Source organism: Muntiacus reevesi, chromosome 1, assembly GCF_963930625.1.
Source record: "Muntiacus reevesi chromosome 1, mMunRee1.1, whole genome shotgun sequence".
NCBI classification, from domain to species: domain Eukaryota; kingdom Metazoa; phylum Chordata; class Mammalia; order Artiodactyla; family Cervidae; genus Muntiacus; species Muntiacus reevesi.
Window position 1 is genome coordinate 200,391,798 of NC_089249.1, and position 17,775 is coordinate 200,409,572.

The 17,775-nt window shown below is 32.9% G+C and overlaps 1 protein-coding gene across 1 annotated transcript in view; it reads left to right on the top strand.

Moving 5' to 3' along the window:
• KIF3A (kinesin family member 3A) overlaps positions 1 to 17,201 on the top strand; it is an 83,096-nt gene extending 65,895 nt beyond the window's left edge. The window contains exons 10-17 of the mRNA XM_065918130.1: positions 6,319 to 6,475; positions 6,710 to 6,890; positions 7,076 to 7,186; positions 7,547 to 7,672; positions 10,780 to 10,833; positions 11,354 to 11,422; positions 12,004 to 12,128; positions 14,217 to 17,201. Of these exons, the coding sequence (XP_065774202.1) occupies positions 6,319 to 6,475; positions 6,710 to 6,890; positions 7,076 to 7,186; positions 7,547 to 7,672; positions 10,780 to 10,833; positions 11,354 to 11,422; positions 12,004 to 12,128; positions 14,217 to 14,265 (872 nt within the window). The 3' untranslated portion in view covers positions 14,266 to 17,201. The remainder of the gene's footprint in view (positions 1 to 6,318; positions 6,476 to 6,709; positions 6,891 to 7,075; positions 7,187 to 7,546; positions 7,673 to 10,779; positions 10,834 to 11,353; positions 11,423 to 12,003; positions 12,129 to 14,216) is intronic.
• Positions 17,202 to 17,775: the final 574 nt, after the last annotated feature.

The following is a 17,775-nucleotide window of genomic DNA, read 5'->3' on the forward strand; positions in this document are numbered from 1 at the left end:
GTTTATTAAGCAGCCATGTTCATTTGTTTGCATACAGTCTGCAGCTGTCTTCACATGTGTCTATGGCCTGTGAAGCCTAAAGCACTTATCTTCTGTCCCTTTACAGCAAGTGTTTCCTGACCCCTGATTTAGAGAAATGGTTTTGTGTCCATACCTATTTTTTCAGAGTAAGCTATTCAAAGCTAAAGCAGATAATTTGTTAAAAAAAAGTTTTGAATTTAGAAAAATGCCACTGCTTACTTACTATATTAAAATATTTAATAGTAACATCTTCCTTCCAGGCTTAGAAATTTTCACAATTTCAGTAAGCCTTTTAAAGATTTGCTGTGAAACCTTAAACATATATATCTGATAGTTTGGTGTTTTGGAGATGAAAGAGTGAAATTGGAGACATACCCAAACTGTTTGTGTTAAAGGGTAATTTATCATTCCTATAACTTTAATTGTGCATGACTTTAAAGCTCAGTTCTTTTAGTTTATCAACAGAAATGGTTTAAATAGACTTACGTGTCACCAAGTGACTTATTTTTTATTCTTGTCATTCCAAACCTCTGAATTACTGTACTTTAAGTGAATAGTGAGATTTGCCCACAGTGCATACTTAAATACAGTTTCTAATTCCCCTATATGGCTTTGTAATTAGAGAATACTACAGAGACTGCCAAGACTGATTTTAAGGGAAAGTAAGTTTTGGTTCTTTAATACAAAACTTGATTGTCCTTTAAAATTCTTTCTCTGTGTATGTGTTCATTTTCTTGTTTCCTCTTTCTTTGGTTCCCGTTGGGCTCATTTCTTTGTCTTCCAGGCAGTAGCAGCAGCAGTAGTTCAGACTCCACATGTTCTGTCATAGAGAAACCTCTGGATAAGTTCTTGCCTAGTGAGTGGTAGCTCTTAAATTCTCTAACAGAGCTTTGGCTTTTCCATAACTCATGGGCTTCATTTGAGAAATGCTGCACCGCTCCCTGTCATGACTTAAAGAATACATGTTGGACTTCTCAGTAAAACAAAGCATGTGGTGATTTTTCCTCCCCTCTTCATTGCTTCCAGTTAACCATAATTGTTAAAACATATGCTTAAGCTTATGTTTGAGACAATGGAAGAGAGATTCATGCTTTTGCAGTTGAGATAATGTAAAGAGAGCTAGTAAGCTGTATAAGAGAATAACTCTTATGGTTCCTTTTCATGTTTCATCATACATCCTAGTCAGTGTAAGGGAGCTATCTATAATAACAAAATTCTGAATCTCATGAGGTACACATTTTATTTGGAAGTACAATGGTGCCCATTACAACATATTGTAGTTAAAAAGATTTTATGGTTGGTGTCCTATTCTTAGGGGTAACTTAAGACCAAAAGCTCCCAAATAAAGAAGAATGTAAAGTTTGAAGCAAGTAAGATAAATTGAATGATATTTTATATCAAATGACCATTTATCTCTATTTCTAAATGACCTGATTGATTTTAAGAAACTTTCTGTGTCATGATTAGAGAATTCAGATCCACCAGAAATTGTGCAGGATCTGTCTTGACTTATTTCAAACCTAAAGCTTTTTCTTAAACCATAATTTGATCGATTATTTTGAAAAGTATTATTAATTTTATTTATATTTTAGTTTCAGAAGAAAAGAGAATTGATGCCTTCTTGTACTAGCTTGCAGCTTACTGCTTTTTAAAGCATTATCTATATATTCTTACCTTTCCAAAACTAATAAAAAAAAACATTTGGTTGTTATTCTCATGCTTTTAGCTTTCTAGAGGAAGAGTTGTCAGAATATTAGGAATTATTTTCTCTATTGTCAGTTCCTGTATTTTTCCAAGACAATTAATTTCATAAGCTAACTCATAAAAGACATGACATTGCTTTAGAAACCATATAGAAGTCTCATTTTGTATTATAAATTGCTAAATGTAAGAAAATATCTGAGTGGGAGGTATTATAATTTAATTTTCTGTTTTAAAATTTTACATTAATTCTTAAAAAGCAGTTACATGAAGCTTTGTTATGAAATGAGTTGTACCTTGTTCCATTCAAGCAGTTTTAGCTACTTTGTGTGTACCTGGTGTGTAGTGTTCAGTTCTTTCGTTGCACTGTGGGTATGTTGATGACATGGAAAGATGGTTGCCCCAGCATGTGGTTGCTGTGTGTAACTTGTATGTTCCTTCCTTTTTAAAAATATGAATGGCCCTCTTTTTAGGTGTTGTTTGCTTGAATCATCAATTGATCATTTACTTATATAGAATCATTATAATTACCCTTAACAGTCTACTAATAGATTGAATGCAAGTTTGTTACTGTACAGGTGTACTTCACTTTATGCAATAAGCATTTCTTGAAAATGCTTATAAATCAAGTTGGGAAATCAGTTGTATTGTTGTCTTTAAAAATTCTTTATTAAGTGCTTTTGTTAGTCACATGATCACTGCAAATTTCTCTAGTTTATCTGTTTAGTTGGTTGAAGGTTTTGTGTTTGATTTTCTTAAAGGGGGGCACACCTGTAATGTATCCTTATTAGAGGTCATTGAATTGGGAAATTTTGAAAATGGACAGTGTGAATTCTGCTACTTTTAGCTTACTAATTTTTAAAATTGGCTTTGTTTCCTGTTTTGCTCTTTTAGATTACTTGCCAGATCTTAGCAGGTTCCCAATTCCATGTCCTCCATTTGTTGCTCAACTGTTATATTTGCAAGTTTGGGAGTCAAGGTTGATTTGAAATATAATCTTTGACTAAATTAATCTTACTATCCTTGCTTAAATTATCATCTCTGATTATGTTGAATATTCTTTTCTTTTTGCTTAAAACTGCTCTATTTCAGTTTGTGTAATGATTTTACTCCTATACTTATACTATAAATAAATGCTATAATACATTTTTCTTTGTTTTACAAAAGAAATAATGTTTTTTTCTTTTTTTCCTGTTCATCTCTGTGCATATGCTTCCTGTCTCCGATTTGCTTACTACTTCTTGTTGAAAGATCAAGCAGGTTGGTGTGATTGATTTGCACTCCACGTGGTACAATTTTATTTAAACTATAGAGAAGTTTGTTATTTAACCACATTACATTTTTTTAATTCATTTTTTTTACAAGGTAAGTATCTCTTTCATATTTTAAAGTATCTTTCAGTTTTAGCTTTTTTTAAAATTCATTTTTATTAAATTCTTTTTTAAAAAGCTTATTTCACTTTTTATTAATGAAGGTATTAGGAACATTTTAGTTTCCAAATTATCTTCTTAAGGAAATAATTCTGAACTACTAGCTTGACAGTGACAAACACATTGTACATTCTAGACCTAATTAACAAAATAAACAATAAAAATAAATATATCACCAGAACCACATGGCATAATCATTTCTTTAAATTTTTAAAGACCTAGTAAGCCAAATTTTAGAAATATAAATGAATACATATACAAGCATTTTTCTCCTTTTTTTTTTTAAAGCGAGGACTCAAATGCCTGTTTACATATGACCATGGATACTCATGTAATGAAAATGAAGTTAATCCAGTTAATACCTCCTAAAATTCTTCCTTTTAACTTTACCTTGCCAAAGTTCACCTTCTCAGTTTTGGTTAGAGGATGTGGTAGATGGGAATTAAAATATTATCAATCCTCTTTGGCTCAGTTAAATATTCTGTGGCATTACATTCTTTTTAGATTTTTTTTTACCTGAAACTTTGTGTTAAATTTTTACAATTTTAGGAGGGGTTTTTTTTTTTTTTTTTGGTTGGTTGATTGGTTTGATTCATTAATAATTTTTTTTGATTCATTAATAATTTTTTTTAATCTTTAAAAAAAATCTAAAACTGACTTTTCATAGTATCATGTTTTTTTTAAATGCCTTGTTAGAGTTGGTACATATCCACATTTAGCTTACAATAAATACAATTCATCAGACTAATTCTGGCTAAAATAATATATTACTTAAATATCAGACTTTTGAAACTGAAACTAACTATGTATATATGGTCATTTTTATGAAAATGCTGTGAGCACAGTAAGGTTTTTGCTGCTAAAACATCAGTTTGAAAATATTACCTGAGTGATTTTGAGTAAGTGATGCAGTTCAGGCAGAGTAGTAATTCATTAGCGGGCACGTGCTTTTGTATCTCTACACACACACACACACACGCACACATATACACACACATACACACACATATAAACACATACATATATACACACACATATACACACACATACACACATATACACATACACACACATATACACACACACACATATATACACACACATATATATATATACACACACATATACACACACATATATACACATATACACACATACACACACATATATATACACACACACATATATATATACACACATATATACACACACACATATATATACACACACACACATATATATACACACACACACATATATACACACACACACACATATATATGTATACACACACATTTTTTTTTTATTTAGCTGCTTTTTAATGCGTTTGGAAGCTATGTATTTTTAACTAACAACACAGTTGCAACCCCAGATGCCTAAGAAATGAATGTACTTGTGTTGACAGGACCGTTTCCTCTATATACATAGAGTTTTCACACATACAGTTTTTCACATATTTGCCATTTTTTCTTTACGATAATTTTAGAGTCTAAAGGAAGTCAATTATTTTAGTGCACACACTTACTTTATACCTGAACTTAACACTTCCCCCCCTCAAATTTCTAAGAAATAGTTACTACTGATGGAAAATCCTTTCTAGGAATTCACTGGGAATAAGAGTTAAATTACTTTTTAATATTACTTTTTAGCAGTATAGTTCAGAGTGTTTAATACAGGTGATTGTGCCAGAAAACCAATAGAGTCAGGTCTATATCCTGACTTTGGGATGCAATGAATCACACCACACCAAAGCATGAATTTGGATCAGTGCTTTTGTTTACTCTTTTATTTAACTTATTCATCTTGTGGCTTTAGTTTGCTTTGGACTTATATTTCTGAAGAAGTGAAGGGTAATGTATTTTAAAACTTTGAGGGTTTTATATGATTTTAACCCAAAGAATTAAAGCCTGTGAATGATTCATTGTCTTGTGGTTCCTGAAAGAGTTTATTCAGATATATATCTCCATCATCTTTATTTTTCAGTTCTCTTTCCTTGTCAGCATGTGGGGTTAGTTTTTGGGTGGAGACATTAACAGTTTATAAACTCTTCTACACTCTTCTGTGGTCCTTTGGGAAGGAAGTTAAGAATGACAGAAAGCTTTCAGGAGAGCCTCAGACCAGTTCTACGAAAAATTTGATTGTTTTTTCTGAAGGAAAGTACATTTCAAAGAAATTGTATTACCAGAAATGAATTATCTTTAATTCGGTTTCATAACGAGTTTAATAAACTAGTTTTTCTTTTTTTATTTTTCATCTTAATTTCATGATTTTGAAATTCTTTAAATCTTTAATGAACATTTATTTTATATATATATGTAAAACGTGTTAGGCATTATAATCAAAACAGTCAATTGGAAATTGTATTTTTAGCCATATCATTTGATAATATTTCTACTTATATTTCACACTTGAAATGTTTAGTCTGACTTAGGGAGATTTAGGATCCTGAATTTGACAAAATAAGTTATTTTAGTTCATTTAAGATTTGCTGATACTTCATGACAGCTCAGCACCTAAAAAATGCCTGGCTAATTACTATGTAACTGTTACATAATTAATATAGCATTACTTCCTTTAAAAGTAAGCTGTGAAATAAAATACTTTCAAGTAATTTTATCAAGTAAAATTTTTAAAAACCTCTGAAGATATATTTAGCGTTAAAAACTACTTAATAAAAAAAATTAAAAAACTACTTTATATAAATTCTGTCTGATCTGTGTGTAACTTATTCATTTATTTTAATAAATTTTGTGGGAAGGTGTTTTGAGAAGCAACTTGATTTTGTACCTGGTTATCAGAAAAAAGTAACTAAATAATGATATTGCTTTTTTGATGAAATATGTTATTTGGGGATACAGAGATCTTTGCTTTTTTATTTATTTGGTTTTCCTGTTAATCTCTCTCTTATTTTTTCCTACTCATCTCATGTTTCTCTTTTATTTACTTTTGTTCTTAGTTATCATTGCACAGTTGGACAGCAGTTTGAAGTTAGCAGTTAAAAAATCTTTTAGGAACATAAGAAGTAGAATTGAAAAATATTGTTCAGTTGATTTCCTTAAAATGTTGAGATTTGATTTTGTATTCTTGAGGAGTGTATCCTTTGAAGGTAATGTGTATGTCTGAAACACTGACTCTGAAGTGATTGTTGCAATTAAATGACTCACAGGTAAAAAGAAAGTTTCCCCAGACAAGATGGTTGAAATGCAAGCAAAAATTGATGAAGAGAGAAAAGCACTTGAAACAAAGCTTGACATGGAAGAAGAAGAAAGAAACAAGGCTAGAGCTGAGTTAGAGAAACGGGAAAAAGATCTTCTTAAGGCCCAGTGAGTGTTACTGAATTGAGATGAATTTGTGATTTGAATTTTTTTCTTATAGCATGCATAAGCAAGAAAATTGAATTGTAATTAAAAATAATACTACCCAGTTGTGTAATTTGAGCGAGATGTACTTACATTCCTATTTTGAAATTTTATATCTAAATTTTTGTTACATTTGGGTAGATTTGGTAGAATAGTAGATATTTGATGGATATTGTGTATTCTCATTTTAATTAACAGACAGGAGCATCAGTCTTTGCTAGAGAAATTATCTGCACTGGAGAAGAAGGTAATTGTTGGTGGTGTTGATTTGTTGGCAAAAGCTGAGGAACAAGAGAAACTTCTTGAAGAATCCAACATGGAACTGGAAGAAAGGAGAAAAAGAGCAGAGCAACTTCGTAGAGAACTTGAGGAAAAAGAGGTAATGTGAATTTTTATTGTTGCTTGATGTTTCATCTGAGGTATTTACTTTTCTCTTAATAAAATTTTGAAGCATATCTATGGGTTGCTTTGAAAGATAATACTTGCTAAATATTTATATCATTTATTAAATAATTAAGCTTTAATGAAGAAAATTATTCTGAAGTTCACCACTTTTTGTCATAGCAAGAACGCTTGGATATTGAAGAAAAGTATACCAGTTTGCAAGAAGAAGCACAAGGAAAGACCAAGAAATTAAAGAAAGTTTGGACTATGCTGATGGCTGCAAAGTCAGAGGTTGATCTCTTAGAAATTACCTATTATTGTTGTTTGAAGTTTTTAGCTTTGATTAAGTGTGATTAAGAATCCTAAAGGAGTCATAACGTGTGCTTACAATTTTAAAGTAGTAAAATTTTCACCTTTATGTGAAATTTTAAATTTCATCTGTTAAGCTAGTAAAAGTAGTTTATTTCAGCCTTTTTTAACTACTAATGTGGTGGAGTAGACAGTGATAGTATTACATTATTCTGTCCATTGTTTTTGTGAAAGAACTGGGTAAGCTTTTACAAGGTTTCCTAGACTACTGCCCTGTCAGATGAAATTGTTTTGTATTTAAAATCTTTATTTGTCCCTTAGTATTTTCATTGATTCTGGTAGATGGCTGATCTCCAACAAGAACATCAGAGGGAAATTGAAGGCCTCTTGGAGAACATTCGACAACTTAGCCGGGAACTGAGACTTCAGATGCTTATTATTGATAACTTCATACCTCAGGATTATCAAGTAAGTGGGAAGTTCTCTGACTTAAATATTAGGTCACTTGCCTGGGGTTAAGGACTAAAGAAATGCAATTTCTAATTTAGTTAACAGTAAATATTTACATTTCAGTTGTTGCTGATAAAATTTTCTTTAATTCCATCACATTTTACTCCAGCTGTTAACTTTTTTTTTTTTTAGAATAGATTCACTGTGGCTCTCTTCTTTATTTATTTATTTTCATTTATTTTTATTGGTTGGAGGCTAATTACTTTATAGTATTGTGGTTTTTGCCATACACTGACATGAATCAGCCATGGATTTACATGTGTTCCCCATATTGAACCCACCTCCCTCCCCATCCCATCCGTCTGGGTCTTCCCAGTGCATCAACCCTGAGCACTTGTCTCATGCATCCAACCTGGACTGGCGATCTGTTTCACACTTGATAATAATATACATGTTTCGATGCTATTCTCTCAGATCATCCCACCCTCGCCTTCTCCCATAGAGTCCAAAAGTCTGCTCTATATATCTGTGTCTCTTTTTCTGTCTTGCATCTAGGGTTATCGTTACCATCTTTCTGAATTCCGTATATATGCGTTAGTATACTGTATTGGTGTTTATCTTTCTGGCTTACTTCACTCTGTATAATGGGCTCCAGTTTCATCCATGTCATTAGAACTGATTCAAATGTATTCTTCTTAACGACTGAGTAATATTCCATTGTGTATATGTACATGGCTTTCTTATCCATTCGCCTGCTGATGGGCATCTAGGTTGCTTCCATGTCCTGGCTATTATAAACAGTGCTGTGATGAACATTGGGGTGCACTTGTCTCTTTGAGTTCTGATTTCCTCAGTGTGTATGCCCAGGAGTGGGATTGCTGGGTCATATGGCACTTAACTTTTCTTAATATATTATTCTCCATTTGAGTAAGTATCTGAATAAGAATTTCTCAGTCCTTAGGAGGAAGGCCAGATTCATGTAATTCATGTAAAGGCATAGGTCCTATTTATTTTTTCAACATTCTTTATCCTGTGAATAGGGTAAACAGAATTCCTGTGTTGACTTCTTTTTTCCTGTTTATGGTTGCTAATTCTGTATGTTTGAGGTGGAGTGGTAAAATAGACGTAATATGAAATTTACCATTTTAACTTTTTAAGAATACATTTCATTAAGTACATTCACAATATTGTGCAATGACTACTACCATCCATCTCTAGATAGATGCTAACTCTAAATACTAGTATAATTTTAAAATCAGAGCCTCTATTATTCTTTTCACCAAATATCTCTTTCCAATACATTTTAGTAGACTTTAACATTGATTTTTAAATTTTATTTTAAATCTATGTAAAGTTTTAAGAAATTTGTCTAGACATAAGCTTTAATTTTTTTTCCTTTTCTTTCTTTTAAATTTTAAATCTGTACAGTTTTAAGAAATTTGTCTAAATATAAAGCTTTAATTTTTTTTCTTTTTCTCTTTAATTTTCTTTTCTTTCTTTTCTTTCTTTCTTTCTTTCTTTCTTTCTTTCAGAGTTAATATTTGGTTCACGGTACACTGTCCTTGATGGTCCTTGGATGGCCTTCTTTTATTTACTTAATTTGTAGTTAACTTGTCACCCAAAACAAAATCTAGGACCATTATAGTGACCTATTTCTAACCAAATGGTTTCTTTCTCCCCTGTTCCATCGCTTTACTTCTTCAAACTCAAGGTATCCACCATCCTGAATCCTAAATTCTTTATTTCCTTGCTTTTTATTTTTATATAGTTTAATTGCATCTACTTATATTCCTTGAAGGTATATACTTTTAAATTTATAAAAGGGGCATCGCATGTGCTTGCTCAGTTGCTCAGTCATGTCCAGCTCCTTGCAAACCCATAGACTGTAGCCTGGCAGTCTCCTCTTTTCATGGGATTTTCCAGGCAAGAATATTGCAGTGGGCTGCCATTTCCTTCTCCAGAGGATCTTCCCAACTCAGGGATTGAAACCTCATTCTCCTGTGTCTCCTGCATTGGCAGGCAGATTCTTTACCACTGAGCCATCTGAGAAGCCCAAAAGGGCATCATGCAATACATAATGTTTTGAAACTTAACTTTTTTCAGTTAATATATTAAGATTTTAGTTCCTTTTTTTTTTTTTTTTTTCCCCAATGCCTCCCTCTGATCCTGGTATTTACTTACTGAAAAGCCTTGCTGTCTCCTTTTCTGACTAAACAGAAACTAAATCCTACAGTGTGTTACACAAAACTTTTGGTAAACTGCCCCTCATCTGTCTTTTCCAGCATGATTTCCAACAACTTCATAAATCAGCCCTTTGCTTCAATCTGTTCTACCCAAATAATTTGATGCTTCTCAGTCCCTCGATTTTTCTGTTGCTCTTCTGTTTTCAAGCCCTGCTTCCCTGTTCTGCCTTGTAACCTGCTCTAATCTTCCCTCCTGAGTTAAAAAAGTAAATGTATCCTCCCCCAAACTTCTATATCACTTCCTATCTTGTAACTTTTGCCTCTCGCTCATATCTTCATATAAATGCACACATTTGGCTGATTTTTCATAGCAAAGTACATAATATAGTGAGACCTTACATTATACATCCTTGCATTAGTCTTTCATCCAATGATTTGAAATGTTTATCGAGCATCGCACATGTGCTAGGTGATGCAGATAAGCAATGACCAAGAGGAATTTGTCTGTACTCTTTGGGGCTTAGTTTACAAATGCTAAACTTATTGGTAAATAAGTGGTGAATCAGTAGTTGATAAATTAGAATTATGATAAATACTAAAAATTAAAAGTATACAATGCAGTACCAGTATATAGAACGTGAACATATGATACTGTTTCTATAATCCAAAACACCCTTTCAAAATGGAGCCGTATTCAGTCTAGCCTAAAAGTATGTGCTAGTCTGTGTATGTGTGTGTGTGTGTGTGTGTGAAGTCACTCAGTTGTGTCCAACTCTTTGCGACCCCATGGACTGTAGCCTCCCAGGCTCCTCTGTCCATGGGATTTTCCAGGCAAGAGTACTGGAGTGGGGTGCCATTGCCTTCTCCATAGTTCCATGTTTAAGTCAGTATTTTAAATGTTACTAAATATTAAAAGTAGATCATCTTTGATTCTTTTAAAAGGAAATGATTGAAAACTATGTCCATTGGAATGAAGACATAGGAGAATGGCAGCTAGTGAGTATTAACCTTCATCCTTTAATGAAATAGTTAATGGAATACTTCCTATAGACAGGAGTGTGCTGGCTACAGTGGGGAGGATGGTCCAGAGGATGAATCAAATGATAATCCACTAGGATGGATAAGATGTTTAAAAGGTTATAACACACAGAATATTCAGTAGAGATGGTATTATTGGTTGGTGTGTAGGACTGAATGACTCTGGGTCTCTCTTTCTGTCCCAGCATTCAAGTCATGTTTTGTTTTTAAAAAAAAAAAAAAAAACATTTATTTACCTATTTGGCTGTGTTGGGTCTTAGTTGCCCTGTGGCGTGTGGGGTCTTAGTTTCCTGACCAGGGATTGAATCCACATCCGCTGCATTGGCAGGTGGATTCTTAACCCCTGGACCACCAGGGAAATCCCTCAAATCATGTTTTATGAGTGTACCGTCAGAATATCTCATAGTAATTTGCTTCATTCATAGTGTTAATTGCTAATTAAGATAATTCTCCTCCCCCTCTTTTTTCCTTTTTTGAGAAATGTGTTGCCTACACAGGAAATAACATGAGAAAGCAGACTCCAGTTCCAGATAAAAAGGAGAAAGATGTAAGAGTGCTTCTTTTTTTAAAAAAAAAAAACAAAAAAAACACTACAGTTGGTTCTTTATAGGAATGGGGTCACTAAATTGTGTTATCATGATATCTGTTAATCAGCTCTGCTGAAAAATAGGCTAATCTTTTGAGAGTAGAGGCCCTAGAATCAGGTGATTATTAGGACAGTTCTGCTTACCCGCAGTCATGGGAGCAGCTTATCATTTCTATATCATAAGAAGGGCATGGAGTCCTCTTCAGAAACTCTTTCACCACCTCTCTGGGTCTTGGGGATTTGTTTAGAGACTAGAGTGTGTCTGTCCCTCTCAAAACTGGTCCTAATCTTAGGTTAACAAGAGAAAGCAGCAGCTTTAGGGAAAAACCAACAGTTTTTCTTTACTACTGAGTAATTTATAGTGGGTCAGGGCTTCTTCACCAATGATTGGTGTATACATTTGAGATATATGGAATTAGAAAAATATATCTGTAGATATTTATTTGGTTTTGTCTCTGACTTTTTTCTAGGCATTTATTCAGCATTTTAAATCTTCCCTCAAATCTGTGTGTTAGAATGTCTTATTCCTTTCCTTTATATAGCCCTTTGAAGTGGACCTTTCCCATGTGTATCTTGCCTATACTGAGGAGAGCCTACGGCAGTCCTTGATGAAATTAGAGAGGCCACGGACTTCAAAGGGAAAAGCAAGGCCAAAGACTGGGAGAAGGTAAGAACTGTCTTTGGGTCCCATGAGCCAAAGGCAATGAGATTTTCAAATTAGGTACATTTAAGGGAAATTTAATTAATGTGATAATGAAAGTCACTCAGTCGTGTCCAACTCTTTGCTACCCCATGGACTGTACAGTCCATGGAATTCTCCAGGCCAGAGTACTGGAGTGGCTGATCTTCCCAACCCAGGGATCGAACCCGGGTCTCCCTCACTGCAGGTGGATTCTTTACCAGCTGAGTCATGAGGGAAGCCCAGTTAACATGATAACTATTTAACTAAATAATTCAAGTCCTTATGTAGTTTGGATTCTTCTTTAGCCCTCCTGAGTAGTAGAATTTATTTCTAATTTACTTTGTTCTTTCCAAATGTGTAATAAGGCAAATTCCTTGATCTTTGTATTAATTTTTCTAGTGAGATACCAATTAATTTGCCTGGTTAGACTCTCAAGGTATTGTATTCAACTGATTCATTTTTCTGTCATGAATATTGCCTTAGGAACCTTGATTTCCTCAGTTACCAGTTAAAGAAAACTTCTCTGACTATCTTTTCCTCTGCTTTGTGGTCTAGTTTTGACTGTTTGAGTAGTTTAAATGTATTGTAATGTAGCCCAGGGAAACCAGGATACAAAAGTCCTGGGCTGGAGCTTGTTTATTCTCTCCCTTCCATACAGCAAATACTGTTTAGCTTATTTAAACTGACTGTAAGACTTTGGGGCTCCTAAAATGATAGGAAATAATAAACTTGTATTCTTCCCTACTTTGAGTACATAGCCTTCACCGTACATGTAACTCAAAAGTCTTAAGTTTTAACATTTTTGTGTTACATAATCTTATAGGCATAACCTAACTTTTATAAATTTTGGAAGGAGAAATCAGCATATTAAAAGTGTACAAATTTTTACATTCTCCAGCATTTAGATGTCAGATATGAAAAGATTTTCATATGCCAAAGGAAGCCATGCATGATTAATGAATGAAGCAAATTGGTTCAAAGAAATACAAATTCCTCTAGATCATTAAGTTTTCCACTTTTAATGGAGGTATTTTCCTCCTAACTTTGCAGTTAGTTAAAAAAAAAAAAAGTAGCAAGGCAAGTGTGATGATAAATGCTAAGACAGTTGGCCTCAATGTAGGAGAAAAATAGGCATTGATGTGCTGGGGTAAACGAGCAGAGCGTGGTCTGAGTAGCTGCTGCCCTGTTTCTAGTGAGTTTGGGGAAAGAGGACCCATTGTTTCTGGATCTCCCTATATCAAAGGAAAAACCAGAAATGAGGATTATTTATATGAAGTCTCTTGTTTTTAGTTACTTTTAAGAAACTATGTGGACCTAAAACAGTCAAGCAAATAATTTAATATGGTATTTGGATACAGTTTTCAGAATGCTCATTTTAAAATAATGTACTTTTTTGTTAATCTAAAAAAAAAAACAACATGTGAATGAACATTAGATGAGCCAAACCCAGCACCTCTGTGTACCAGAATTAGCCTGCTATATTGTGAAAACAGTAGATGGCCATAAATACAGACAAATGTGCACATTACATGGTTTTTTGATATTAGGTTACATTACTTGATAATGTTCAGTGTGATGTTCCTCATTAGAAACACATAGTTCAGTGTACTAAGCAAAACTGCAATAAACGTGATACATTAATGGAGCATTTCCATCAGTTCGTACACAGTCATCTATGAGGTGTTGCTTCAGGTGATCTGTGGCTCTGATTTTCACTGAATAAGCTGGAACCCTTAGCATACTCCAGAAGAGATAATCAAGGAGTTCAAATCTGGCAGGCATGCAGGCCACTCAGCCTGTCCACGTTGTCTAGTCTGGTTTATCATTCACTCATTCCCTCATCACTGTGGGTGGTGGAGTGCAGTGCCATGCTCTTGGGCTCACTCTAAGTGACTTTTTCCCTAGCCTGAAAAGGCAGGCATTAATTGATCTCTTAACATAGCATGTCAAACGTTGCCTGGTTTCTAGATTCTCTGGCTGCTTGATATTATCTACTACATAATGTAAAGTGTTTGTACTTCTGTCTTTTAAAAAGGGAAGCATTCATGTTTTCTTTTTCTCTTCTCCAAACAGAAAGCGTTCTGCAAAGCCTGAAACTGTAATTGACTCTTTACTTCAGTAAACGTTACAGACTTAAAGTCAAAATAAAAATTAGTGATATTCTCATGCCTGGATAAAATATTTAATTAAAACATTGAAGACTTTTGTGTAATTTCCAGTAATTCAACTTGTAAATCATGGAGTAAGTCTGGAATTAATAATTTGCCTAATAACTTTTAGTCCATATATATTAAGTTAATATAACATGAAAATTGTACCGCTGGTAATTGTTCAAATTGTCAATTACTTTTTCAACTTATTGTTGAGGGAAGTTGAAGGAGCAGTCCATACTATAGAGAGTTGCAGTTTAAATGTATACGTAAGTCTACCAGTGATTTCCTCGACTACTATCTATTTAGATAACTGGACTGATATTCAAAATAGAAAAAAAAAAAAAAGAAGTCCTGTTTTGCACATAGAAAAGTTGCAGGTCTAGTTGTCCTATGATTTCCTGTTATATATGAATGTATGGGTTGCATATCTAAGAAATGATGGAATCCTAACACCCACCTGGCTTTTTAAAATATATTCTAATTTTTATACTCACATTGATTGCATTTAATGTGTGAGATGGGTGATCTTATTAATCTATAGAACATTTTTATGATTTGATAGTCTAGAAGTATACATGTTTAAGAAACAAAAGCTGAAAATATGTTTCATCTGGACCTCCCTTGACCTTTTCTGCCACTTTAACTTAAGGTCAAAAATTTTGTTTGATTTCATGTTTCTTGAAACATTGAATTTGTACCTAAATATAAAGGAGTCACCCAGTTACAGAAAATTAAGAAGCTAAATATTTGTCACTAGGTATTATTTTTTAAATTCACTTTGAAACTTGATTAATGGATACTTTCCTGTGTCTGACTTCTAAATTTTGATGGAAATTGCTCTGTCTCTTCCAATTGAGAAGGATCTCCATTTTCTGAAAAATACAACCAAAGCAGGAAAAATACCTTTTAATTCTTTGTCTTTGAAATACTTTGTTTGTCTTTCTTCTTATTTTATAAAGAAAATAGTCTTCCCTGAATTTCTTCCATTGACAATTCCAATTAGAACACACCTCTAAAATAAAAATTATTTTTATTTTACAGTACAAAGGAAAAGTTTTCATAGATAGAATTATTGTTTTTTTGTTGGCTGCTTGTAAAATTTTTATTTTTTTAAGTTATGCTACTCTAAAACCACTATATATATATATATATTTATCTTTTATGGGTTTTAAAATTATGTAATCACCCCTGAAACACATTGGCTACATGTTTTAAGACTGCATAAATTAGTAAGTTTGGTTAAATACTGTTTTGCAATTACAAAGCTATGTATAGAATGGGCGTGAAGGTAGCATACTTGTGAATTGTGTAAAAATATGTCCATAAATTTAAAGTACATTTCAAAGGTGATGTACTAAATATCTTGTGTATGGTGAATATTTTCTAGGTAAGAAGAATTGGATTTAACTAACAACATTTTCTTTGTGATGTGCAAGATAGTTAGACATTTATAACTTTGTGGGGCATTGTTTAGATACTGTGAAGACTTGAGGTGAACTTATGTCTTGTAAAGCCTTTGTGTAAGCAGAATATCTTGGCAGTTAGAGATGCACATTTAACTCTTAGTAATTACTGTAGAGAAATCTTAATTTTACCAGTAGGAAAAAAAAAATGACTATGTCTTATTTTTAAAAGTCCACAGGTCTAGCCTTTAACCATCAATTTAATAGAAAAGGGATAACTTTTGCATTAAGCTTTAAAACATTAAGGAAAATTTAAGTCAGTATCTTAGATTTTTTTCTTTTCCGTGTCACCGCAGTAACAAAAAGAAAGCTATAAAAAGTCAAAACATTGAGAAATTTTAAAAATGGGCTGCTTTAGCGTTTACATTAGAACTGATATCTAGATTAGATATTGGAGCCAGGCCTGAGTATCCATGTGAAAGCATGGGAACCTAACGTTAAAGCTGTTCACTTAGCTCCAATCATAGCAGTTCTGTGGTTTCTTCACATTTACTTTGCGTCATCGTCCAAAAATGAAGTATTTTGTAACTTCAGTGTTAGTTTCATGAAAAGATATAGATAAATTTGCTCATTATTTGAAATAAGAAACATTTAAAATGAGTGTCACATATAAGTAGGTGTATTGAATGTGAATGGCTATTTTTTCTCTTTAATTTAAAAAAGTCATATTTATTAAGAGGAGCCTTGGTAGAATGTTGTTTGTGGTATGTTCTTTAGTAAACCTTGCAAATACATGTAGTAATAATTGGGATATTAAAATATGATAGTATTCCCCATTTTTGTTTAGATTCTTGTGAAGTGTAGGGGTAATTAAGGTGGGAGGTTTACATCCATGTTTTCATCCCACAGGTAGAATCAGTTTGACATGCCACATCATCTACTTTTTGAGAAAAGGGGACCTTTTTTTTTGCCGCAAGAAATTTAAGGTTACTTTGAGGGAGAGGGTGGTGCTACTTCAACTGTAACATATTTTTTTAAATTATAGCTTTAGTTTATTGTGTTTCTTTTTCATCTTTTAATAACATTTTCCCCTTAACTGTTACCATAAGGAAAGTCCCTCCCTTTCCTGCAGGGCTGTAAATTAAAGGATGGGTAGAGTTTACATTTAAGTATGTCAGTGTCTGCCCAGTTTATTAATGTACGCATCTGTGTTCCTTTTTAGTTACTCTTTGATGTAAATGCTAGAAGAAAACATAGATCTTCCTAGTGCCTTTGAACTTCTACTGTAGTCTAATTTAAATCATCAGTAACTTCAATAGCATTACTACAATACTGTATACTGGCCAGAATTACAAATTGTATGATGAGTTTGTTGCATTAATTTCAAAAGCCACACTTTCACTGTATTTTATGTATAAATTGTATTTGTTCAAGTTGTATATATTGATATTGTATGTATACATACAGCATGCTTAAGTAAGAAATAAAAATCTTTAGCCTAACGCCTGTAATTGTGGTCTGCTTCTTTACTCGACCATTTTTGTGTTTGCATCCATGTTAATCTTAATAATTAATAAACAGGTTCTTTGTGCTTGGCGTCTCAATTTCATGAGATTAAGAGAAGCCTGTGTAGTTTTGTACCAGAAACTCTTAATGTTGCAGGTCTTTAAACAGAAGTCATCTTGATACAGAAACCTGGGAGAGATGTTTTTAAAAATGCTTCTCATTGATAAAAATTTATTTTCACCAAAAAAAAAAATGTAATCTAAGTTTTTTTTATTATCCTTATCATTAGGTATTTGAGAACAGAAACTTAAAGAAGTCTGTATGGAAAATGTATCTCATTAAAGGTAAAAGACGTATCTTAGTGGTAACGGTATCATGATCTCTTTCAAAAACTTTACTTGTTTAAAATATCTCAAGCCATAATATTGCTTGAATTATTGTTAATCATGCATTCTTTTCACAAACACTTATTGATTATTCGGCAGCCACAAGAAGTTCACAGCGGACATTACGAAGTTTTGATTTGTCGGCAAGTTTCAGAGAATTTCCGTGTGCTTTTTGTATAGAGAG